Below are 26,509 nucleotides of genomic sequence, written 5' to 3' on the forward strand. Positions count from 1 at the left end.
GTTAAAACTGGAGGTAAAAAAGACAGGATGCAATTATTTCCAAAAGCATTGTTTTTATTTATACAGAGTCCTAACCACTTCAGTGGCAGGAGGAGTGGGAGAGGTTCCTTTTTCAATTCAGGGGCCCACATAACGCTGGTCTGTTGTTACGAAACACACAGGCAAGTGGCGTCATGGACTTGGTAAACTAACTACAATGTTTAGTCTCTCTCTGCTAGAGCAACAAGGTGAACATCAATCTCTGCTTCTGTAAGAATCCTGGAAGGCAAAGGGAAAAAACCCCCACAACTATTTACTTTTTGAAAACTTTTTATTATGCAAAATTCAAAAAACACACAAAAGTAGGATAGTAATGAACTCCTGTGTACCTATCACCCAATTTCAACAATTATCAATTTATAGCTAATCTTTTAAAAATCAATACACCCACCACTCATCCCTTCAGATTATTTTGAAGGAATTCCCAGACATCATATCAACTTCATCTATACACACTAATGTTTACCTCTTTGACATCAGATCTAGAATTAGGTCTTTTGAAAGAAAAACCCTTTTGGTTGCAATTATGATAGCAACTATTTAAATTAAATATAAAACTAAACTATACATAATGTATTCTATCTTAGCTCCTATGTCAAAATGCTTTTATACCTACTATAACTCAAGTTTGTATCAGCCTAGAGACAAGAAGGCACTCCATGTTGAACATGTTATTTTCTAAATGATGTTTGCCCCAAAGAAATAAAAATTGCTTGGCAATCTTTAATGTGACCCATTACTGGTGAACTTTTTAAAAGTGAAATTTGTCGAAGTGACATTTTTTAGTGCAAACTGGGGCAATGTAAGTAGTTTATACAGTTGTGTATGCTTATGTCATATATTCTAGTTATTATTTAAGTATACTTACTATCACAGTATTTATAAATGATACAAGAGTTTTTCTGAAGACATACGATATTTGGTTTCTTACTTATTTAACTAGTAGATGGATATAAAGATTTTAAAGGTTATAGGAGGGTCTCAGAATAGAAAACAAGAACTATTTGTAGATCCTTTAGAGAGATTGTTCCTGCTGGAATTTTACTGCTTTAAGAAAATTTTTTTTAAAAAGGCAACCTTTTCCTATGGGGGACAGAAGGGAATTCATTTCTGTTTTTTAAAAAAATTCTATAAATTTTTCTTAAATCTTTCATGTTTACATCACTTGCCTGCAAGCAACAAAAAGAACAAATTAGAGAAGAAAAATGTACTAACAAAACTCTTCAAGGTCTGGTTAAGCTTAGTTTACTACCTTTTTTTCCCATCCCTAACAATGACCATGTGTCTTTATAACTGTGACCTAAGAGTAAATACACATAGTAGTCAACATGCGTTCCAGCAGGTTCCCTGAATCTGTGGATTTAACTGAAGCATTTTTTACTATTCACAGGAGTATTCAGGTTCATGGTAAAAGTCAATCACCACACAGGGTTGCTGGGAGGATTAAGTGAACTGATGTATGTTAAGCACCCAGTATAGATTTGACTCATGGAAGCTGTGAAGTTGATATGTGGGAGTTAGTCACTTAGTGAGTAAGAACAGACAAGGATCCAGCATCTGCAATTCAATTAGCTGTATGCAAAATTCAGGGGTTTCAAAGATATCCAAATAGGGTCTGAGGTACATCAGTATTTCATACTGCTCTTCAAAGCTCCACTTAAATAACCACTAAATAATCAAAGCTCCATCTGAAAACTACTAGTTTGGGAGCTGAATTTCTATTGGCCTTAAGCTAAAAAAAACACACAAACACTTATGCTTAGTTTACTTCTCAGATAAAGGAGGTTATTTTACATCATCTCTGGTATTAGATATAAAATAAATGAAATGAGAAGAAAAGCAGTTTATGTCTGTCTTAAGGAGACACCCAGTAAGTTTCAAAACAGATCTCTCAGGTGCTGGAAAAAAAAAAACCTAACTCTAGTTCAAAAAAGTGTTTTCCTCAAGTTACAGGACAAATGAACCAACACACCTCCACCTTTCTAGACTAGAATTTATCACTTGGCAAACTTCTTTAAGTACCTGGCCGACAATATAACTCACCTGAATTTAGGATTTTCAACTGTAACTACTCCAACTTCTATTTCTGAAGGTTTGAAATCAATTGATAGAACAGTAGACAGGCATGTAATTGCAGTCTGAAAAAAAGTATCAACATTAAAGTAATATAGTAGTTTTCAGAGATTCCAAGATTTTTCTCATTCCAAACTTACTCAAGTCATGAGTTAACCACAAGCTATTCATTTTTGCTCCATGTTTGAGGTGATGTAGTTCTACAGCCACACAGATTGCTTAATTCTAACATGTTGCCTGCCAATGACAAGAAACTTGTTTATACCAAGTCGAACTATAAACTAAAGGGCTCCAACAACAAAAATAGGGTGATTTACACAAAACAGTCTGTTTGCCTGGTGATTACTACATGCCAGGCAATATGCTTATTAGCACTTGGAGTGAGATGGGGAGAGGATAAAGATGAATGATAGTCTTCTTTCAAGGAATTTACAGTAATAACAATTTAAGAATGTTTTAAGTGGCTTTGTACCTGATGTGATTAATTACTTATGTAACTATGAATTGCAATTTAAAAAAAAAACCTTTAAGAAACATTTGAACAGTGCCTCCCAGATGAGAACTAGCTTATTTCCTGTTAGTGTATGATAATACTGCCAACCAAACACAAAGGTATTAGATGGTAATTTTTCCTTTCTCGTTTATCAGAATCATGTTGTTAGTCTTTAGAATTGCTGTATCCCAGACCCTCTTTTCCACAATCCACTAAAATTTTGTTTTTAACTTCTTGGCAGTAAATAAGAAACTTCTTTAGTCTAAGGTTACTAAATATTTGTGTAAGAATTTTGTCTTGTCCTGTCAATTTAAAACTTCCCAATCATAATGAACAATCCCCTCAAGAACCCTGAATAAAACAGCTCTACTTCTGTGTCCCAGATATAATTTCTCTGCCAAGTCATCCTGTGAGCATATTCTTTTACTGTGAAGATGTCTGCTTCCTTGAAAATTTGGTGTGTGGCTGCTTTTCCTTTAGGACCATAAGAGCAGCATTACTGACTCAACTTTTTCACTTCTGCTTCCAGTTGGCGTAAGCCTAATCTGAATCACAACCGTGCAGGTCTTTGGACCTGGTCTTGACTCCTATTCTTAGTTATAGTTTCCCATTTTATATGTGTTTTGTTGAAAGCAGTTTCAAATACATTATGAAATGAGATAGGGAATTAGATGAATAAAAACAGTCCTCACTGTTCCCATGTGACATCAATTTTACTATTAACCTGACAAACTTGGATATCATGACATAACCCAGGAATAGCCTATAGAGATTGTCAATTCTGCAATGATCCTCATTATTCTATATAGCATAAAAAAAAGGTCAGTTCCTTTCAGCTAACTTACTTCCACTGTCTGTTCAAATGTCCAATCAAATTTCTTCTTCACTTTTTTTTCAAGGAAGCTGGTTGACTCGGTTTGTTTAACTCCTGCTGCAGTGGCTTTAAACCCACAGTAGTAACCTGCAGGATCACACTTGTACACCTGAGGGCCTTGTTCTTCATCTATACCGATTAAAATCATACCTAAACAGAAAGAAAGACCCTCATTAAATATCTTATGCCTTTATACAACAAGATTTCTTCTCTCTTGGTATTGCCACATAGCTGTTGTTAATCATTACTCTGCCGTCTATTTTAGGATTTTTTTTTTTTTCCCCTGAGAACAGGTTTTTTAATGTGTGACAGTAAATGCTCAATAAATGTGGAAATTAAATGATGTTACAGAAAAGACAACTCATGAAAGCAAAGAAAATCAGGTTAGCCAATTTCACCGTTCTTTTAAAAGTATTTCTTTTTTTTTAAGTATTTGTTTATTTATTTATTTATGGCTGTGTTGGGTCTTCGTTTCTGTGCTAGGGCTTTCTCTAGTTGTGGCAAGCAGGGGCCACTCTTCATCACGGTGCGTGGGCCTCTCACTATCGCGGCCTCTCTTGTCGCGGAGCACAGGCTCCAGACGCGCAGGCTCAGTAATTGTGGCTCACGGGCCCAGCTGCTCTGCAGCACGTGGGATCTTCCCAGACCAGGGCTCGAACCCGTGTCCCCTGCATTGGCAGGCAGATTCTTAACCACTGTGCCACCAGGAAAGCCCTAAAAGTATTTTTTAAAGGATGTGTTTTGTTTTAAGAAAACTAATAACAAAACATAGGTTATCACCACAGATAAATTAGGTTAACAAATTTCTATTTTCCAAAAGGTTTTATCACGGATTTTTAAAAGGTTTTAATGATCACAAATGTAATTTACAATTCTCTAATCCTTGCTATTACCCAAAGCATGTTCCTTTGAACCCTAATGCCTCAAGACGTTAACTGGTCAAATAAATTTGGAAAATATACTTTTCACATACTTCTTTTAGAAAAAATAATATACAAAAGCATATTAAATGTTCTAAAATCTTCTGCTGTAGGTTGACCTACTTTAGCTCAGTAGTTCTTCGGTTTATTTGGCCAAGAAATACTTTTTCTTGTATAATTATGTTATTGTAATGACATACAATTAAAATAAACAACCACCACCAAACTTCTTTCTACTCAGCAGAGCAGGTAACAAAGTATTTAAAGAATAGCTTAACCCCATTTGAACCTTTTTTATATAGTGTCTTCTTACAAGATTTGGTATTATTCAATGACTTTATTCACATTTATAGATGTTTTATAGAGTCTAGTAATGAGGAATTTTGAACCTTATTTTATTGACAAACACTATGACAGTGATCAGCTATCCATTTTATTCTAATGTTATGTTACCCTGTAATTTTCTTTACATTTTATACTTGAGCTGTGATACAAAGTACAAGGGCACCACAAAAGAGAGATCCACTTACTTCTTTGGGGGGAAAAAAGAAACACTTCTTTACTTCAGGGTCTTGCAAAATGAGCAGGTTTAACAGATGATAAGGAAATCAAGGCAAAAGGAACATGCACAAAGGCACACGAAAGGTCAGGGCACACCCAGGGAATGACAAAAGATCCATGTATTACAGGAGCTTCAGGCGAAAGAGAAAGCAGAGCTTCAGGTCCAAGAGGCAACTTGGGAGTAAACTGTAAGGGGCCTTGCACATCATATTAACAACAAAACAACAAAATTTGATTTTAGAATGGTAACTCATGTAGGAATATGGAACAGACTAGGAAAGAGTAAGGAGGAAGAAAGGCAGTAAATTAGGTGGCAGAGGCAAGAGACAATGAAAAAGTGACAGAGGAGATGGAAGGGGCAGATATTCTAAGGTAAAGCTTGATGACTAAAGAGATGACCAGGGAAGGTGAGATGGGGGTAGAACAGAAGTTGAGGATGAGAGTAGGAAAATAGCAATGATTTCAAGTTTGAAGTATCTGTGGGACATGAAGGAAGAGACTGGACTAAAGCTAATGAGGGAGTGACTGGCATATAGGTAGTAAACGAAGCCATCAAAGTGGATGAGATCACCCAGAAGAACAAAGAGGAGAGAAGGACCAAGGAGAGAAACCCGATGAGCAACAACATTTAAGGGACCAGTAGAAGAGGATGAGCTGAGGAAACAGGAGGAGAAGAATATCATTGAAGAAATCAAGGGAGAATTTTTAAGTGACAGGTCAAAAATAGGGTCAGATGCTAAAGAAAAATCGTTACACTGACTGCTTTAATTCTCATAAATGAATGACACAATGTCAGAAACAAACATGTTGAATTTTTCAGGCTAATTTATTACATTAAATCTCAGAGCAGTAAAGCTTATTCCTCTCCCAATAAAATTTTACTTGTTTTTTAAAGAAATTTATTCTAAGTATATGAATCACAGGCATATATGTGTGAGCCTGATTCTTTAGGGTGGTCCAAAGAAACTACATTGTTAAGATGCCAAATTTAGGCATTTCCATCGAACTAGTAATCTGGAATTGCAGTAGAATCTCCATTACAAAAGCCTAATAGCATCTAAAGTTTAAAGGTAGTGCCTAAAATACTGTTGTGAAACCTATCCTTCCATCACTGATTTATTATAAAGATTTCTTCACCTTTTATAACTTCCAAACCACATGTTCCAAACCCAAGTGTTACTGAAATAACTTTCTTTACGCATGTTAGCTAAAAAGAAATCATAATTCATCAATTATTTGGGAGACTTCTTTGCATACTCACAACAACCAAGAGGCCTCATTTCAGCATTCTGTGTGTAGACCTGAGAAATATCAGCAATTCTTTTACACAGCATGTCCACAGGAATCTCGTAACCATACTTGTATTTCCAATTAGCTGCTTCATAGCGTGCCCTCTGTACCTGGGATCTGCTGTCAGCTTAGAGCATAAAAAACAAAGGTTTACTTCTTTAGAAGGAAAGAATGAACCTCAATTCAGATAATTTCCCCAATATATACATATATCTCCATTATAACTTAAGGAAAACAGAAGTGGTCCACTATGGCTTTTTCTCCCACCAACGTATAATGCATGACTCAGCAATAAGTATGTGACAAAAAAGGAAAAACGTTTAAAAAATGAAGTTCTATATCCAGCACTGTTCTTTTATGCTGAGCCCTTCATCAGCTGTCAAAATAGTTTCTAAAAGTATCTAATAACTCCCCAAAGAACAGGTTTTAAGGAAAGAAAATAATGTTTCTCTCAATCTTTTTTTTGTGGGCTTGAATTTTCCCTTGATTTCAGAAAATAAAAACCCAATGTTATTTTTATAATTCTCACCTACTTCTAACCAGTGTCACTATCACCAGGTTTGAGATATACTGACTTATGTCCCCTTAAATTACTAACCATATCTGAAATAAATCATCTATGAGAGGGGCCTCAGCTCAGTCTCCCTGACTGTAGCATAGAGATCTAATTCTATTATACTTATGGTTTCAAAAAAGCTCGCAATACTCTGAAGATATCGATACTAGCCTTGGAAGACTGCAAATCTACTCATATCACCTGAATATCCGACACTAAAGGAAGACTTTTAAAATTAATACAAAACTCAAAAATAATCTGAAGAAAATAACAAATCTAAGTAGGCATTAAGTCAATCACCTGTCATTCCTGTCATCACGCAGCCGATGTTTTCGGTTATCTTGAATAAGTGAGTCACTGTGCTGGAATCCAATAATTTGTCCTAAAGAAAAAAATAAATCAAGATAATTTAAAAAATCACAGGTCTCTGTGTAGTGACAAAAAAATATTATGGAATGATAACAATGAACTATATAATAAATGTCTTCTGCTCATTTTACAGTTAAAACCAATAAAAAATGGGGGCAGTGGCACGACTCTGTTTTCCTTTTTCAGATGATATGTTTCCTGTGGGCAAGAATTATAGCTCACCAAAGTGTGTTTTGAGGTCCCTGAAGACAAAAGACCTAGAAATCCCATTGTGCTTATAATCATACCACAAAGTTCAACATGTCAATTCTGTCTACTCAGTTAAATTGTCAATAAATTCTTCTTGGATGACAGACAGGAAAGCAGGGTCAAAGCAAAAATAATGTTAACATATATAATAATATACCCTTGTACAAACTCATGAAACATTCTTGCATTCTGCAACAACTGGCTATCTTGGCAGTACTACTTACAGGTACTTTCTTCTGTGTGACAATTACTGCACAGTCTTTCCCTCTGACAGCTACTGATGTAAGGCCACCCTGGTTAATAGCCTTAAAAGCATATTCTGGAAAACAGAAGTTTTTTTAAAGAGGTGAAATAAATGATCATAGATTCATACAATGGAATAATACATAGTTATTAAAAATAAAGAGCTTTATGAACTAACACGGAATGCCATCCAATACATGCAAAGTCAAAATAATAATGATAATAATAAATCGTAATTAAACCAACTCCACTTCTTTCCATTTTGATCATTTTCATCAGGTACAAATACCAAATTTCCAATAAACATTTAATTAATTTTTATTATAGCAAATCTTTATCAATTATGTTTTATCATTTAAAAAGTTTGTTTTGTAGCCATTATTTCTACCAAGTCTGGTTTCCCTGGGTCAAATTTTGATGATCTAATTTTCTCAAGATTTACTATTTCTGTTAACTTTTGGTCAATAACTAATTGACCGTATGCAGTTTTAACTGCTGTTAGATTACTTTGCCTTTTTATCCCCCCTCTACCAAGTTGAAATTTTCTGGATCATGTTTTTTGCAATTTTCATGTTACCTACACTATAAGATTCTTTAGTTTATCTATAACAAACTTCAGCTTGTGCACTTCTCTAGCTGCTGTCAAATCATTCCCATGTTAAAACAGCCGAATCAAAGTGACTTATAAAAACAAACTACTTTGGCACCATGTGGTTTAGCTGATAATGACTGCCTGTGGAGAGTAGAATTACAGATGAGACTAACCCTTTCTAGATTGTATATTTCTGTAATATTTAAACAATATAAACATATATTTTGTAATTAGGAAAAGAGCAACAAAAATTAATATATGCTCACTGTAGAAAATATAAAGGATAATGTAAAAGAAAAAAATTACTCACTACTCCAACTGTTATCTACATTTGATGCATAATAGATGCTTTTACTCTGTGCACCAGGTCTGAGGCCTGGTCTTATTTGGTTCAAAAAGCCACTGGTGATGAAGATCATCTGAGGAAGATACTACCTATGACACCAAAGAATTTCCTTTAATAGGAGCTGTGATAAAAATCCTTTGTCAAATATTTATAAATGGCCATATATTGAAGAGAACAAAAGAGTAAAAAGACTCTAGAAAAATCACCTCAAAGAAAATCCTCAGATCTAACTTACATTTAACTAGCTAATTACAACAGCTTGTTTTTACGATCCCATTACACCACAAACAACTTCTAAAATATAATGTTTCATAATGCTTCTCAGTTCTGTTTCTCATATGGTCAATAAAGCCTCTACCAGATCAACCCTCCATAGGTAAACTATAAACTCTAGACAAAACTACCCAAAGACACCAGAAAGAGGCCAAAAGAGGCATATTCCAGAGAGGGAGGCAATGCTTGAAGATGGCAATGGACTGGGGTGAGCTCCCCATTTTCATGACTTAAGCTTGCATGCAGGCCCCAGTCAAGGGTAAATACCCACAGTAAACTCTGTCCTTTTGGCCTGAAGAGCTAGAGAACAGCTTGGGGGAGTAACCACAGCTGCTGGAAAATGAGGGAGAGAAAGGAGAGAGCCAGAGAGGGAGAGCCCCAACTCCTATGTTGCCCAAATCCCTAGCTGATTCCATAACCACACACGCAAAAGACAGACTCCAAGCAGCCTAGCTAGGATAAAAGAATTGAGATTTAAGCTGCCACCCAAATTAACCACCTGCTAGAACAAATTAACGCTCTTTGGAGGAATATAACAGAATCCAGTCTTCACAACCTAACATTCACAAATGCCCAGGATATAAACCAGAATTACTCAACATAGCAAAAAAGAAAACAAACCAAACCAAACATAGTTAAACATGATCTACTTACAAGAGACCAACCCTGAGATGACCCAGATGTTGTATTAGCAGGCAAAGTTATTAAAACTATGTTCAATGACATAATGAAAAATATTAAAGATGAAATAAGAAATCTCAGTAAAGTACAAAAGAACCAAATAGAAATTACAGAACTGAAAAATACAATATCTGAAATTTATAAATTCACCAAGTGAACTTAACTGCAGAAAGGAGATATCTGAAAATGAATCAAACTATCCCCTTTTTTTTTTTTTTGGCCTTGCTGCACGGCATGCAGGATCTTAGTTCCCAGACCAGGGATCGAACCCAAGCCCCCTGCAGTAGAAGCACAGAGTCCTAACCACTGGACCACCAGGGAATTCCCTATCCAATTTTAAACAAGAGAAAACAGATTTAACAAAACAAGTCTGTGGGTCAACATCAAAAGGTATAATGTGTGTAACTGGAGTCCCATATGGAGAGGAAAGCACAAGACCAAAAAAAATCTTTAGAAATAATGGCTAAAATGCCCCAAATTTGGCAAAAGACATAAAATTTCATACTGAAGAACCAGCAAACTCCAAGCAGGATAAATACAAAGAAAACCACACCTGTGCTCATTATAGTCAAATTCCTGAAAACCAAAAGCAGAGAAAATTTTGAAAACAGAGAAAAAGAACAGATTATACACAAGAGAACAATGATTTGAATTCCATGATTGCACCTGAAGACAGTGGAACATCCTTAATGTGTGGAAAGAAAAATCATCAATTCAGAATTCTATATCCAACAAAAACATCCTTCAAGAATGAAAGTAAAATAAAGATACTTTCAGACTTGCAACAAAAATGCTAAAAGAAGTTCTTTGGGCTGAAGTAAATGATACCAAAAGAAAACTCCAATCTTTAGAAATGAGGAACATCAAAATATGGTAAATAGCTGGATAAATATAAAAGACTATTTTATTCTCTTTAATTCTTTAAAAATACCTAACAAGGGCTTCCCTGGTGGCGCAGTGGTTAAGAATCCACCTGCCAATGCAGGAGACAAGGTTCGAGCCCTGGTCCGGGAAGATCCCACATGCTGCGGAGCAACTAAGCCCATGCGCCACAACTACTGAGCCTGCGCTCTAGAGCCCACAAGCCGCAACTACTGAGCCCGCATGCCACAACTACTGAAGCCCATGTGCCTAGAGCCCATGCTCTGCAACAAGAGAAACCACCTCAATGAGAAGCCCACGCACTGCAATGAAGAGTAGCCCCTACATGCCCCAACTAGAGAAAAGCCCTCACGCAGCAATGAAGAACCAACACAGCCATAAATAAATAAATACATAGATAGATAGATAGATTTTATATATATATATATAAAATACCTAACAAAAGTTACAACGTTTGTGGAGTTTATATGTACATGTATTACTTATAAAAAAGAAAGGGAGTAAATGGACTTTCAATGTTTCAAGGCTTGCACATTTTATGTGAAATGAGAAATATTAACTCTAAGACTGGAAGAAGTTAAGCATGTATATTATAATCCTTAGAACAACACTAAAGGATGCTAAGAAGTAGCCAAAAGGCTAACAGATTAAAATGAAATTCTAAAAACTGCTCAAAAAATTGAAAAGGTGGCAAGGGAGGAGGTACTGGGGAACAAATAAACAAACAAACAAAACAAAGACAAACAGAAATAAATAAAATAGTAAGTTTAAATCTAACCATGTCAACAACTGCACTAAATGCTAATGGATGAGGGGACTTCCCTGGTGGCGCAGTGGTTAAGAATCTGCCTGCCAATGCAAGGGACACAGGTTCAAGCCCTGGTCTGGGAAGATCCCACATGTTGTGGAGCAACTATGCCCATGTGCCACAACTACTGAGCCCACGTGCCACAACTACTGAAGCCCGTGCGCCTAGAGTCCATGCTCCGCAACAAGAAAAGCCACCACAATGAGAAGCCTGCACACCGCAATGACTAATAGCCCCCACTCACCCCAACTAGAGAAAGCCCACGCGCAGCAACGAAGACCCAACGCAGCCAAAAATAAATAAATAAGTAAATAAATTTTTTAAAAATGCTAATGGATGAAATACTCCAATTAAAAGAAACTGACAGATGTAGAGAACAAATGCATGGACACCAAGCGGGAAAAGCAGAGGGGGGAGTGGTGGTGGTGGGATGAATTGGGAGATTGGGATTGACATACATATACTATTATGTATAAAATAGATAACTAATAAGAACCTGCTGTATAAAAAATACATAAAATTCAAATTAAAAAAATTTTAATTAAGATTAAAAAAAAAAGCAGAAACCGTCAGAATGGATAGAAAAGGAAGACTCAAATATATGCTGCCTACTGGAGACACACTTTAACAAATGGATGAAAAAACGTATACCATATAAAAGTAAGCATCAGAAAGTTGGAGGGACTATATTAATATCAGATAAAGTAGACTTCAAGACAAAGAGTATTATCAGAAATAAAGAGAAACATTTCAAAATGACAGAAGAAACAATTCATAAGAAAACATAACACTCATAAATGTATACACACCTTTTAAGACTACTTCAAAATACATGAAAGGAAGACTGACCAAGTTAAAAAAAGAAATGGACAATCACACCCAGTTAAAGATTTTAACACTGCCACTCAGCAACCGCTAGAAATAGACAAACACCAAATAAGTAGACATACATGATATGAACTACACCATCAACCACCCTGACCTAGGTGGTATCTGTAGAATACTATTGGCAATAACTGAAAAATATACAGGCACATGGTATTAACAGTACATGGTACATTTACCAAGACAGACCATATGTTAGGCCGTAAAACAAGTCTCAATTTTTAAAGTGCTGAAATCCCTACACTTAGGGAAAATTTTAAATGTGAAAATTTAAAACCACACTTCTAAATAATCCATGCGTCAAAGAAGTAATCACCAGGGAAATTTTTAAATATTTTGAACTGAATGGTAATAAAAATGTATCAAACTTGTAGGATGCAGCTAAAAGTGTTCAGAAGGAATTTTACTGCTATGGTGGACAGATCCTAAGGTGGCCTCCCCTCCACAATACATGCCTCCTGGTGTTCACATCTTTGTGTAATCCCCTCCCCTGAGTGTGGGCAAGATTTCTTAACTTCCTTCTAACAAACTAAATATGGCAAAGGTGATGGGATAGCACTCTACTGATTACATTATATAAGACTCCACCTTGCTAGCAGCCTCACTCTTAAGATTCTTCTTGCTGGCTTGATAAGTAGCTATGCGGCAAGAACCACTGGTGGCCTCTGGTAAACAGACAGAAGGTAGTTGGGGCCCTCAGTCCTACACTGCAAACCTAAGTTTCCACTTTAAGAAGCTAGAAAAGGGCAAAGTAAACCCAGATTAGAAGAAAAGAAATAATAAAGATCAGAAAGCAATGAAAAAGACAAAAAAGAGAACACGAGCAAAGTCAAAAATTGATTTTTTGAACAAAAAACAATAAACCAATGGGACTTCCCTGGCAGTCCAGTGGTTAAGACTCTGCGCTCCCAATGCGGGGGGCATGGGTTCAATCCCTGGTCAGGGAACTAAGATCTCACATACTGCAAGGCGCAGCCAAACAAAAAACCAAAAAAAAAAAAAACAAAATTATACACCTTTTGGTATGTTGAAAAACGGTCCCCAAATGATATCCAGGTCCTAATCCCTGGAACCTGCAAATACTACCATATATAGCCCAAAAAAAAAAAAAAAAAAGAGAGAGAGAGAGAGATCTTTGCACATGTGATTAAGTTAATCTTGAGATGGGGAGATTATCCTGGTGGGCCCTAAATGCATTCCTATTAAGAGACAAAGGGAAACTTTATACACACAGAGAAGGTGCTATGAAGAGGGAGCAGACAGATTTGAAAATGCTGGTCTTGAAGATTAGAGTGATGCAGCCGCAAGCCAAGAAATGCTGGCAGCCTCTTGAAGTGGACGAGACAAGGAATGCATTCTTCCCTAGAGCCTCCAGAGACAGCATGGCCCTGCTCGACAGCTAGATGTTGGTCCGGTGATACAGATTTCAGACTTCAGGCCTCCAGAACTGTGAGAGAATAAATTCTGTTGTGTTAAGCCTCCAAGTTTGTGGTGATTTGTTACAGCAGCCACAGGAAACTCATACAAACCTCTAGCCAGACTAAGAAAATAAGAGAATACAAATGACCAGTTATCAGGAATAAAAGATGGGTTATCACTATACATACTATAGAGATAAAGAAACATTAGGGACAATCAATTCTATACAGATATATATCTGGGTCACCATCCTTGATCTCACCTAATTTCAGTTCCACATTTTCAACTGCTTGCTGTCTGTTATTACCTGATTGTTCAGAACACAATTCTGGCCTAAAAAGTATTCCATCTATGGTTATACAGGGCTATTAGTTTGCAATTTTTACCATCTCTCCTCTTACACTGTACTTTTTGCTTAGAGACCTTGACCCTTCCCACACCCATGTCTTTGCTGCTTCAAGTCCTCTCTGGACTGCCCTATCACTCTTATTTCCACCTAGCCAAAGCCTGCCCTTCCCCTCAAGCCTCTTCCACTTCCCATGGACACTTTCTCTGATTGTCCTAGAAGGGACTCTTCAACCCTTTCTCTGAATTCCCATAGTATTTCCTATCTCACCAGTAATTTTAGCATTTTCAAATGTGTATTTCCCCCTCCACCACCAAAATGGATAGTCAAAGAAAGTAGGAACCAAGGAACTTTAAAATTACACTTGCAACCGGTAGACACTAAGTCAAAGATTGGCCATGGACCCAATCCAGCTTACTCAAACTGGTTTAGAATTCATAGTTTTCTAGAAAGATTTTAATTAACTAAAAGTCTGATAAAATAAAATCAGGGTTTCGTTTTTCTTAGAAAAAAAAATTCTGGTATCTTTTGACCTTCATTCCCACATAGCAACTGTCCTGCAGAGGAAAAATCATCTAGGGCTGGCATGTGTTCTGCAGTTTTTCACAGTACCCATCATTCCTCCTCCTATCACACCAGCCGGTTTCACTCATGTGCATTACTTATCTGGTCTGCTTAAATAATGCAAAAGATAAAAGGCCACAAAAGAAAGAGCTACAGCCCTCACCAGATAATAAAATTTTGTCCCACAAAATATAAAAAAAATATTTTTTACACATAGAAAATGTCTCTCAATAGACAATGTGCCTATGAATTAGCCAGAATTCATTAAAGGAGTCCTAGTCCTCTCTCCCCCTCTATATAGAGTAGTGCTGTCCAACAGAACTTTCTGTGACTATGGCAGTGTTCTATATTTGCACCGTCCAATATAATAGCCTTTAGCCACATGTGGCTACTGAGCACTTGAAATGTGGCTAGTGCAATGAAGGAACTGAATTTTTAATTTAATTTAAAGTTCTAGTTAAGAATATCATTCCTGGGACTTCCCTGGTGGTGCAGTGGTTAATCCACCTGCCAATGCAGGGGACACAGGTTCGAGCCCTGGTCCGGGAAGATCCCACGTGCCGCAGAGCAACTAAGCCCGTGCGCCACAACTACTGAGCCTACGTTCTGGAGCCCGTGAACCACAACTACTGAGCCTGCATGCTGCAACTACTGAAGCCCACATGGCCGAGAGCCTGTGCTCCGCAACAAGAGAAGCTACCGCACTGAGTAGCCTGCGCACTGCAACAAAGACCCAACACAGCCCAAAAAATAAATAAATAAAAAATAATTAAAAAAAAAAAAAAAAAAAAGAATATCATTCCTGGACTTCCCTGGCGGCCAGTGGTTGAGACTCCACGCTTCCACCGCAGGGGGCGCAGGTTCCATCCCTGGTGGGGAACTAGGATGCCACATGCCGCGTGGCGCGGCCAATAAATATATATATATATATCATTCCTGCTCTTAATCTCCTACTTTCCAGTCTCCTTCACTGCTTCCATCTCTTCAGCTGACTCCTTAAATACTGGTATCCCCCAGAATTCTATCATTTCTCCCTATCATTGGATGATTTTATCCTATATAATCACCACTAACTATGTCATCTTTAGCTCTGAACCCACATTTGCAAATGCCTATTTCTCCCACAGGCATGTCTGAAATTAAACTCCTCTTCTCTATAAACCTCCTTCTTTTTTTATAGTCCTTATCTCAAATTACTAACCACTCAAGTTTTCAAGCTGGGTACCATTCTTGACTCTTCACTTCTCTCTCATCAGAGAAATGTCCACTCGTATCTACGATTTGCTTTAAAATACTCCAGCAGAGAGGGGAAAAGTATATGGGAAAACAAGATTGATAAAATTCTGACAACCGCTGAAGATGGATTATGGATACATGTGGGTCATTGTATTATTCTACCTACTTTGGTTTGAAATTTTCCATAATAAAATCTTTGAAAATAAAACTCAAGAATCTCCCCTTCTCCAGCCTTTCTCTCTCAATACCTTAGTTCACTCATTAGGGCTTATATGACCAAAGTGGTCTTCCTGTCATCTGTCCCTTTCTACTCTAATTCTATACTCAACTCTTCTATTTTACTTAATAATTTTGTTGTTCTTAAAGATTTCTGCCGGCTATGTCCAAAACCTATGAGACAAAGTCCAAACTCTAGCATGGCATCCAAATCTTTTCAAAATTTTGCTACAATCTACTCTTCCAGTCATCACTGTCTGCTCCAACCACACTGACTGACCAATACACTGGTCTCCCTGAATTTCCTTATCTAATCTCCATGTAGATCAATTTATCTTCTCTGAGGAAACTTTCCTGGCTCTTCCTGTGAGTGTCACTTCCTAAAGTACCCTTTTTTGCACAGATATTTTAGTAGTTACCATGGTGCACTGCACTGTAATTTTCAATAAAATTTTGTGTAAATGAATCCCCATTATAACACTACCACCAGCATAAAATGAATAAGCTACAAAGACACATATTGTACAGCACAGGGAATATAGCCAATATTTTATAATAACTATAAATGGGGTATAACCTTTAAAAATTGTGAATTACTATGCTGTACACCTGAAACTTATATAATATTGTTCACCAACTATACCTCAATTAAAAAAATTTTTTAATTAAAAAAATTTTAATTTAAATAACAATACCACCATAAAATATATATGTTACAGTAATTTCCACAAAAATGGAAACTGCCAAGTAAAGAATCTAGAGACAATAACCAAAAACTATCTTCTAAAGGAACACTGGTAGAGTAAAAAGTAATGTCACAGTTTATAGCAGAGGTGAACATGAAGCCCAATTAAGAGAAAATAGTTTATAGGCAGCATTTAAAAGGCATGTTTAGTTTTTAAAAGTCAGAATTCACATGTCAGAAATAGTAATTAAACACTTTATCTCCATCACTAAAGATTTGGTTTTTTGGATAAAATTTCAGAAACTTACAAAACTAGCAAACACTGTTATGTTGATCTCAGTAAGCTGTTATTGAATGTCCAAGATTATGCAGGAAAATGATAGCCCATTTCTCATTTTTTAAATGGGAAAAATTATAATGGATTTATTATTTTAAATGGGAAAGATTATAATGGATTTAAGTTACATATTAAATTTCTTAATTAGTAACTTAAATACATAGTAAATTACCTATTATATATGTATTAGATTGAACCACACAAAAGAGCTATTTTTATAGGTAAAAACCAGTCGAACACCAGCAGTTTCACAAGGTTCAACCTAACAACAAACAGGTTAGAATGAAAACTGCTTCCTTGATTACAAATAAAATGGTTAATAAACAGTTGTTTGTATATAGAGACCTCTTTTCCACAGTAGTCTCTTACACACTCTGCTTCCTCCTCTACAATTTTCCTCAACACTCCCAACTTTTCCAGGACTCATTCGTATAACACTAGGAAAAAACAGGGGCTAGATAATATAAAAGGTACTGTGACACAATGTTCAGGACAAGCACACAGTGCCCAGCAATGGCTCACGGTATGAGCTGCTCAGTGTGACGCTAGCGACGGCAGCGATGCACGTCCCATTTACGGACGCTCATTTTGAAGCATCTACAGGTGATTCTGAAAGTCTGCCAACTATAGGAATGTAACTCAAGATTTATCCCACCCATAATTTTGTCTAAAATGCTGTACTGAGATGGAAACTAAATTTTTGGTGGTCAGCATGATGTAGGGTATACAGAAATAGAAACAGATATGTTGTACACATGAAACTTACATAATGTTATAAGCCAATGTTACCCCAATAAAACACAAATCTAAAACTAAAAAAAATAAAAGAGAGAATGCAGCCCTAATGACACCTTAATTTTCAGCCTGTGTGACCCTAAGCCTACCAGACTTCTAACTTACAAGACTGGGAAAAAATAAATAGACGTTTAAAAACAAAAACCTGTACTGAATTTTGGAAAACATGATTTTTTCCCATATAAACATGGGCTGGAAAAATAATGTATGGTCCATACATTCTTCGAAGTTTGGTTATCAAAAAAATAAGAGATGTTCTACTGGGGCAAGGCAGGTATTCTGCAGGATATGTCTACATTCAGTTTGAATGCTGTACGACTAAAAACTCTTTGTTAAGATTTTTTAAAACTGCCATTCTGTCTTTCCCTAACCTTATAACTTAAGCAGGAAGTGTGTCTCATTTCACAGTGCCTCCAAATATTACACTCCTTAAAATGGTGACGTTCAAGCAGGTGGGGTCATTGGAAATCTTGGCGTTTGTGTGTGTGTCGGGGGGGGGGATATGAGGTTGAAAACATAGCAGTGTTTGATCCCATTATTTTTGTGTAGTTTTAATATGTATGTATTTATGAATATATACACGTATGTATACATATACACATTTAATTTCAAATCAGATTCAAGAGGGCATGAGAAGTCTGGGTTGAGAAACACTACTTTAAAACAAGAATTTTTTTTTAACAGCAAAAGAGGCAAACAGTAAGTACTTCTCAGTCCATTTATTTGTGAAACTCCTGATTCCATTTTTATCGGCCACTTGTTTCTTCCTGACAGCATCCCTCACAGAAACATTTACTGAGCACTTACTACGTGACAGACACTCAGTACTTTACATCTATTAACTCATTAAATCGTTAGAGACCTATAAGGTAAGTGGAATTATTATCTCTATTTTACATATGTAGAAAGTTCTCCTAGTTGGTGGGGCGCAAGGACTCCCCAGGAATCCTGGCTTCAGTACACAGTACCACTTCTAGATTAGAAAACTGTCCTCTCCAGTCTGTCTCTACCAGACCATTTCTTTCCTTTCCTTATCAGCATGCTCCCTTCTTAGAAGCAACCAGGCAGCGCTCACTTTCATCTGGGAGGCAAATTCAAGTGATTGCTCCTACCTCCCTTGCCAGGCATATCCAGCAAAAGACCTGCAAGCAGAAGAGAGGCCTGAAAGAAGTCAGGCTTATGGGCCTTCATTTCCCCACTGATAAGTGCTCTGTATATAGCGCTACAGTTTTTCTAAACACACACACACACACACACACACACACACACCCTACCCCTTGAATACATTCACTGAGAGAAAATTTTCAAGGTACAGGTAACAATCAAAAATCTTTCTCTCTACTCCTTGGGAACAAACACTGCCAACAATTTGTTATGATTATAGTTAGCATTGTAACTTTAAATTTATACCTCTATTTTTTTAATTTACCAACTTTAGACTACATTTATCTTTTGAATCCCAACTATGGAAGATGAGGATGCCTTTCCATTCATCTTTCCATTCCTTTGTCATCTCTTCATTTTTCTTGTATTATTTTTCCACTGTTATGGTTAACAATTTGCACTTTATAATTCTTATACGTTTTGTCTTTGGCAGATTCTAAAGTTTATAAACTAATAAACAGTATTTACAACATTATGACAATGTACATATATTTCACTAGAGAATCAAGCATGGATGGACAATGAAAGAAGAAAATAGAGCTACTAATTTAATAGACCAAAAATAAAATAAGCCAAAGAATCAAACAAAAAATAACATTTACTGAGGACTTAAGACTGTGCTAAGCACTCTACATATATCATTTTATTTAATCCTCAAAACAACCATATAAGGAAGGAATTATTAGGCCAACTTTGCAAACAGAAACTAAGGCTAAAGTTACATCACTTGCCCAGGTAAGCTAGTATGGAGGAGAGCAGGAATTTGAATCCAGGTATGGCTCCAGGGCCTGAACTCTTCACCACTATACTGCTTGCTCATACTAACTATTCTTTCACTTTCCTTTTCCTAGCAATGTCTAATTAGTGCCCTGAGTAGCAGAGGGAATGTGTTATACAACAAGACAGAGCTTAAAATTATTCTGTCTAGATATTTAACTTGTTTTGAACTATATGTTCTATTCTGAATCTTTTAAAACTATTAAAATGACACTATATTCAGCCTCTCTACTCACCAAATCTGGGAAGCGTTAAAGCCTATGCTTTATGGCTAGATTTCAAAATATAGTATACAAAAGCAAAGTGTAGGTCTAAGTGACTTTTCCTGTTCACATATTAAAAACCATGAAATAAAACATTCAAAGCATAGTCTAATATAGAAAAAGTCTTTAAAACTCAGGAATGAAACTTTAAAAATGAAACTTCCTTGAAGATACAATTATCAACTCTCTGTTCTACCTTAGGTCATATTTTTCAATTGGGGATGAGTTAAGGGGTTACTGAATTACCCAATATGATGTTGTTTCTTGCTACGTTATATCCAGTATGTAGCCATATAGTAGACTGCTTTCATTCCAAGTTATCTTTATTTCTAAAATTTACAGGTGAAGAGAACTTCATTTATAGGCCAACTCTCTCCTTATGATTTCCAAGCACAGACGATTTTATCACTGTCCTCGCCAAGGCACTGAGGTGCTAAATTCACTCAAAAATGAAACCATCTCCGGCCAGCTGTAAATCAGGTTCTCCTGATACTGAATTCTCCAGGAAAAGGGGTTAAGGGTCCGGGGTTATAATCATACCCTAAACCCTGACACTTTTTCGATCCAACAAAATATATTACTATACTGAATAACTGTAATTACTTTAGGGTTTATTTCCGTTGAAGCTGTTCAGGAAACAGCTAGTTCACCATACCTCACCTACAATTCAGAACCAGCTTTTAAACTATAGCAGCATTCAGACACACGTGGGTTAAGATGCTAGTTTCAAGAGCAGCTCTAGAACTGACAGCCACTCATCCTGTCCACCAGTTTTTCAAAGATGTCCTGAACTCTGTAGGTATTTGTAATTTGGCGCTTTTTATTTTTCTTTTTATCCGTTTGTTTACGTATCTGTCACTCCCTTTAAGCTGTGAGCTTCAGTATAGGTGAGGGTGTGACATCTTTGCATCCCCCAGGACCAGCACAGCGTCTGGCACACACAAGGCTCTGAATGCCTACGCGGAATTAACCACAGGACCAAGAAGTCCATGCTGCAAACAAAGGAAAACGGAGGGGGGACGTTTTAATTGCAAGGTCAAGGAACCAATTACCCATTAGAGGATTACAGACATTGGGCCCACTCACGTCAAACAGCCCTACCTTCCTTAACGCTTTACAGTGTCCAGGCAGTGCGGCCGCTTGCCCTGGAGAGCCCGAGGCCTTCAGCCTTCGGGCTCCCATCCCTGCCTGCAGATATCGGTGGGAACATCACGGGACTCGACCTGGCCTCGGCCCTCCTCCCGTCCCAGCTCCGGCCATGCTTCAGCCCGGGACTAAACTCCGGCCGCGGCTTCCTGCTCCAGGCCGTACCATGACAGAGCAATTCGAGTGGACCAAAGGCAAACCCGGTTCACTCACCTACTTGGTAGAGCCGGCCCTCGGGGGAAAAAATGGTAATGTGGCGGTCAAAACCAGCGCTGGAGCCACGGGACATAGTGTACCACTACTCCAAGCACAGTCCCGGGGCCCCGTAGCTCCCGCACCAGGTGTACAAGCCCCTCCGGAAGTTGCAACGACTGCTTCCGGGGCACTGGCGGGCTTCATCTGCTCTTGCGCCCCGAAGTCACGACTCTAGCGTCAGTTCCCGCGCGCCTGAGAACTCCAAGGCCCCGCCCCTGGTGGAGGGTGGGGAGAGCGGACCAAAGGTTTTCGATGTGCGCATGCGCCAGCTTTAAGATGGCTGGTGAAGTTCTCGTTGAGGTGGCTTACAGAGCTTTCATCTAGAGAATGAATTGACTATAGCAAGAACAAAAAAGCTTTCCGGGGCCATGAGTAGGGAGTTGCCTGTCTGTGGGATCGCGTATTTAACAAGTCTCTCGTTAGTTTTGGCACCTGTATATCCAGCCTGGCTCTGGCTTGCTGGCGTTCTTCTAACCTCTTTACCCAACCACTTTGCTTCCTGCTACTGGAGGGAGAAATAAATGGATTGCAGCTGCTCCCGCAGCAGCCGTTAATTTCAGGTACAGAAGGGAGCGGGTTCTGCTAGCCACTCCAGAGCAGAATTTTCTTCTGGCCAGGCAAGATCTTCCTTTGGCCAACAGCCCCCGACAGTTTTGTCTTAAAAGTGGAACTGGGGTTGAAATATAGGTATAATACAGGAATCAGTAGCCTTGATTGATAATGAACAAGAACCGAAGGGAAAGGCTCATAGCAGGCCGGCGTTAGATGAACTAATGAGAATAATTCCCAAGCAGACAAGGTAGCTCCGGGAGAACAGCAGGTGGCTTTTGGAACTGTAAAATGTGCCTATTTTGACCTACCTCAAGGCACGCTCCTATTTAGTGAATATAAAATGCAAAACAGATGTTAAGCTAGTATCGCCCGCCCCCTCTGCCCAATAGTTCGTGCGCCAGGAAGGCCAGCTATACCAAGATTTCTGGCACTTCAGTACCAGCTGTAATGAATACTGAAGTAGGGATTCTTACCTCTTTAATGTATTTTCTCTTAAACTCACTTTCCATTTAAAAGAAAAAATTTTGTAAGAGCCTCCGAAGGAGTTTCTTATGGAAGTTCCAATTTCTCAAGAGTGTTTATTAAAAAATAAACTTCTATTTCATTACTGAAAAAGAAAATTCAAAACTGAAACTCAATTAAGAAAATACTAAGTGCAGACATCATCTCTGGCACCCAGGGTACTTTCCAGCTCTGTCTGATTCCCAAATGTACTGATAAAAGTTGTCCCTTGCTTCTGGTTTAGGTCCCTATCCTCAGCACCAGCTCCTCCTGACCTTTTTTTTTTTTTAAATTAATTTTATGACAATACTTCGTATATATATAAATATATTTTTTAATTAATTAATTATTTATTTATTTATTGCTGTGTTAGGTCTTCGTTTCTGTGCGAGGGCTTTCTCTAGTTGCGGCAAGTGGGGGCCACTCTTCATCGCGGTACGCGGGCCTCTCACTATCGCGGCCTCTCTTGTTGCGGAGCACAGGCTCCAGACGCGCAGGCTCAGTAGTTGTGGCTCACGGGCCTAGTTGCTCCGCGGCATGTGGGATCTTCCCAGACCAGGGCTCGAACCCGTGTCCCCTGCATTGGCAGGCAGATTATCAACCACTGCGCCACCAGGGAAGCCCTCCTCCTGACCTTTTGAGTACTTTTTTTTTTTTTCTCAGACACTGAGCAAGCCTCCTAAACTGTAATTCCTACAGTTTACCTGAAGAGTCATAGATAAAATGAGTTCTCTGTAAGGCTGCTAGGAGGGTGAACTCATTCAACAGCCCCCTCTATGCTGATATTTCCTCAAAACTAGGTCTCTAGCTGGATCCTTCTCTGGTGCTGAGTCTTCTCTAATCGCATATATGACATTTTTCACATTGAGATACATGGTACCTCAAAACCCAGCATGTTTAAAACAGAACACCTGGGACTTCCCTGGTGGCGCAGTGGTTAAGAATCCACCTGTCTGTGCAGGGGACACGGGTTCGAGCCCTGGTCTGGGAAGATCCCACGTGCCGCAGAGCATCTAAGCCCGTTCGCCACAACTGCTGAAGCCCGCGCACCTAGAGACCGAGCTCCGCAACAAGAGAAGCCACCACAATGAGAAGCCTGTGCACCACAACGAAGAGTAGCCCCCGCTCACCGCAACTAGAGAAAGCCCGCGCACAGCAACGAAGACCCAACTCCGCCAAAAATCAATCAATCAATAAAATAAAACAGAACACCTCATTCCATTTCTTTTCTCCCAAGCCAGTTCCTGTCCCTCATACCACACTTTCCAAGTCCTCAGAGCCAAAACCTTGCAGCAGCCTTCACTTCCCCAAAACTTCCTATTCTGTCCCCATGTAGTCTTTTTTTTAACACAAGCTTTTTAAAAATTATTATTATTATTATTTTTTTTTTTTTTTTTTGGCTGCCTTGGGTCTTCGTTGCTGTGCGCGAGCTTTCTCTAGTTGTGGCGAGCAGGGGCTACTCTTCGTTGCGGTGCACGGGCTTCTCATTGCGGTGGCTTTTCTTGTTGCGGAGCACAGGCTCTAGGTGCTCTAGGTGTTTCAGTAGTTGTGGCGCGAGGGCTCAGTAGTTGTGGCTTGCGGGCTCTAGAGCTCAGGCTCAGTAGTTGTGGCACATGGGCTTATTTGCTCTGCGGCATGTGGGATCTTCCCGGACCAGGGCTCGAACCCATGTCCCCTGCATTGCCAGGCAGATTCTTAACCACTGCGCCACCAGGGAAGCCCCCCCATGTAGTCTTGATCCTTCTTATTCTGCTCTCCTCTTTTCTGTTGTATAATTCATAATTTTGTTCACTGTTTATTGTCTCTCCTCCCCCAACCCAAGTTCCATGAGGGCAAGAATCTTTGTTTTGTTCACTGGTATAGCTCAGGCAGCTTGAACAATACCTAGCATGTATTAAGTGCTCAATAAATATTAGTAGAATGAATGAATCCCTTACAGCATAGGGATTAGGAGTGCATCCCTTTCTATTTAAACCTGAATTTAAATCCCATTTGTGACAGTTACCAGATATGTGATCTTATGCAACCTCCCTAAGTCTGGATTTCCTTATCTGTTAAATTTGGGTAAGATCCACTTTATGGGGGCTGTTGTGAGGATTAAATGAGAGAAGGCAAGAAAGTGAGGTGTTAAACAAAATACCTAGCACATAATAGCACTCATTAAACGGCTGTGATTTTTGCCTTCCTGTCTGGTCAGTCACCAAATCCTCTTGATTATTCCTATGGGGTAACTCCATCTGCTTTTCACTCCCACTGCCCCTGTCTGGATTAAGACCCCTTTTCCAGTTTGCCTGGTCTGGCACAGTAGCATCTCTTCTTGTTGATCCACATTCTTGGATTCATTTTCTTGAGCAAGATCTCAGTGGGTTGCTTCTCTGCCCAGATTTCTTTGAGCTCCTGAATCAAATTCAGCCTTGAGCTTAGCTGACCTTGTACCTATCTTTTCAGCCTTGTCTTCCACTTCATCCTCCTGCTTCCATTGCAGGGCTACATTCCACAGCACAGCTCTGAGAAGCACCACCCGACCCTCCTCAGGCTCTCCCCTTCCCCGACACTCCTGTTCCTCCTGTAAGGACACTCATTCCCATCTCGTCATCTAAGAAGCTCAGATCCACCAATCTGCCTCTTTTCCCCTATATGCCTAGTGCATACAACTTGATTCTTTTATTAGCCTGAACCAAGTGAAATGACCATTTCTGTAGGTCAAAAGCGTCAAGTATTGGTAATCATATGGTTTACCTTAAAGAGTTGTGTGTAGGGGCTTCACTAAAGACTGGCAGGGCAGAGCCTGAATACTTCTTATCTCTGTATTCTCTACCACCCCTGGCATGGGGCTTGGCTCATGAAAGTTCAGTAAATGACTGTCAAGTTGAACTAAAAACTGTAGAAAGACAGGGAACAATTGAGAAATGCTTTCATAGCTGCCTTTCCTTCCCACATAGACACGACCCGCTGTGAAGCATCCCTGGGTGTTCCCTGCCATGCAATGATGGGATATTTAAAATCACACACACTTCAGGCTGTGAAAATTATTTCACACATTCAAACAAATTCTGATCCTCTGTTGAGGTTGCATTTAAGCTGGGCCCTAAAAGAGGCATAGGATTTTGGATGGCATATACATATTAATACCCTAAAGGATAGTTCCTGGAAGGAATCGACCTCATTTTCAATACAACACAAACTGAAAGCTAGAATTAGAACATCAGGCTCCTTGAGGGCAGTGGCCACATCTGTTTTGCTCCCCGGTGTATCCTCAGTGCCAAACAGTACCTAGCATGAAGGAGGCGCTCTGATCATTCACTGAATATGCATTCTCACTATTTGGGTTTTCTACTATGTTGAACTGTTTTTATTTGAAGAGATTTGTGAATAAATGAAAAATCCAAATCTCAAAAACCTAAAAGCCCAGAGATTTTATATTAGAATTTGAGGGTTTTCCACAAGGCCAATGGATTCCTCTGGGAAATCTTTCAGAAAGACGAACCCCTTGCTGATTCCATTGCTAAGGGAAATCCCCAGGAAGCAGGCTTCACGAATATGTGCCTTGGGTACCAAGCAGCAGCTAATCTACTCACCCAGGTGGACTTCCCCCTGGGTTGGGGAGCTTTCACAGAAGTCTGGGGACCAGTGTTCCTGCAGCTTTAACACAAGCCTATGGGGGCAGACTTGCTGTGTCTGTATGGAAAATTTGACCCTCCTCTCTGTTGGGCCACTAAGTTAGACTTTCTGAAATGACTTTCTGGTTTTTTGAAAACTTTTAGAGATGACTTGACATCTCGTGAGTCTTGGAAAATCTCCTGGGGGCCTCCATTTGACAAGGCCCACATTCTCCCCTGGGGGTGGAGGTAGGTGGAAGGTAGGGGTTACCCACAAGGCAAAGGTAAAAACTGGCCGCGTAGATTCCCAGTGACTGCAGACATGCTGAATCACATGGTGTTTAAAGGCAAGATAAGAATTTAGCCCTTAGCTTAAGACGCTCTGCTGGTGGTTTCAGTGAGCCAGGGAATATAAAAATGAAGCTTATCTGTGTTTCCATGTGATATTAGCAGGTGCTGAAACATTGGTAATAGAGTATCTTAGGAGAGTTAGGATTCCCTGATGTTAAGGGGCCCCAGA

At 38.8% G+C, this 26,509-nt stretch overlaps 1 protein-coding gene across 3 annotated transcripts; it reads right to left on the reverse strand.

Moving 5' to 3' along the window:
• Positions 1-33: 33 nt before the first annotated feature.
• PSMA6 (proteasome 20S subunit alpha 6) lies at positions 34-21,467 on the reverse strand. Of its 3 annotated transcripts, XM_082384244.1 has the most exons (8): positions 21,296-21,442; positions 19,215-19,274; positions 7,649-7,743; positions 7,107-7,188; positions 6,222-6,377; positions 3,451-3,629; positions 2,083-2,177; positions 34-258 (listed from the first exon to the last, which is right to left on the reverse strand). In XM_082384244.1, exons 2-8 carry the CDS (start codon positions 19,243-19,245, stop codon positions 201-203), a joined length of 696 nt encoding a protein of 231 aa, XP_082240370.1. In that variant the 5' UTR covers positions 19,246-19,274; positions 21,296-21,442; the 3' UTR covers positions 34-200. The 3 variants fall into 3 exon arrangements, with proteins under 3 accessions (XP_082240370.1, XP_082240369.1, XP_082240371.1); XM_082384243.1 differs by lacking the exon at positions 19,215-19,274 and having other exon boundaries at positions 21,296-21,467; XM_082384245.1 differs by lacking the exons at positions 19,215-19,274; positions 21,296-21,442 and adding an exon at positions 21,038-21,058.
• Between the last annotated feature and the right edge of the window lie 5,042 nt (positions 21,468-26,509).

This window comes from Balaenoptera borealis (genome assembly GCF_965194805.1).
Source record: "Balaenoptera borealis genome assembly, chromosome: 3".
Classification (NCBI taxonomy): Eukaryota; Metazoa; Chordata; class Mammalia; order Artiodactyla; family Balaenopteridae; genus Balaenoptera; species Balaenoptera borealis.

Coding starts and splice junctions, on each gene's coding strand:
- PSMA6 (XM_082384243.1), bottom strand. CDS start 21,371: ATGTCCCGTGGCTCCAGCGCTGGTTTTGACCGCCACATTACCATTTTT. Junction 6,378..7,106: donor CGTGATGACAGGAATGACAG/GTGATTGACTTA, acceptor TTATGCTCTAAG/CTGACAGCAGATCCCAGGTA. Junction 259..2,082: donor GTTGAAAATCCTAAATTCAG/GTGAGTTATATT, acceptor TTTGCCTTCCAG/GATTCTTACAGAAGCAGAGA.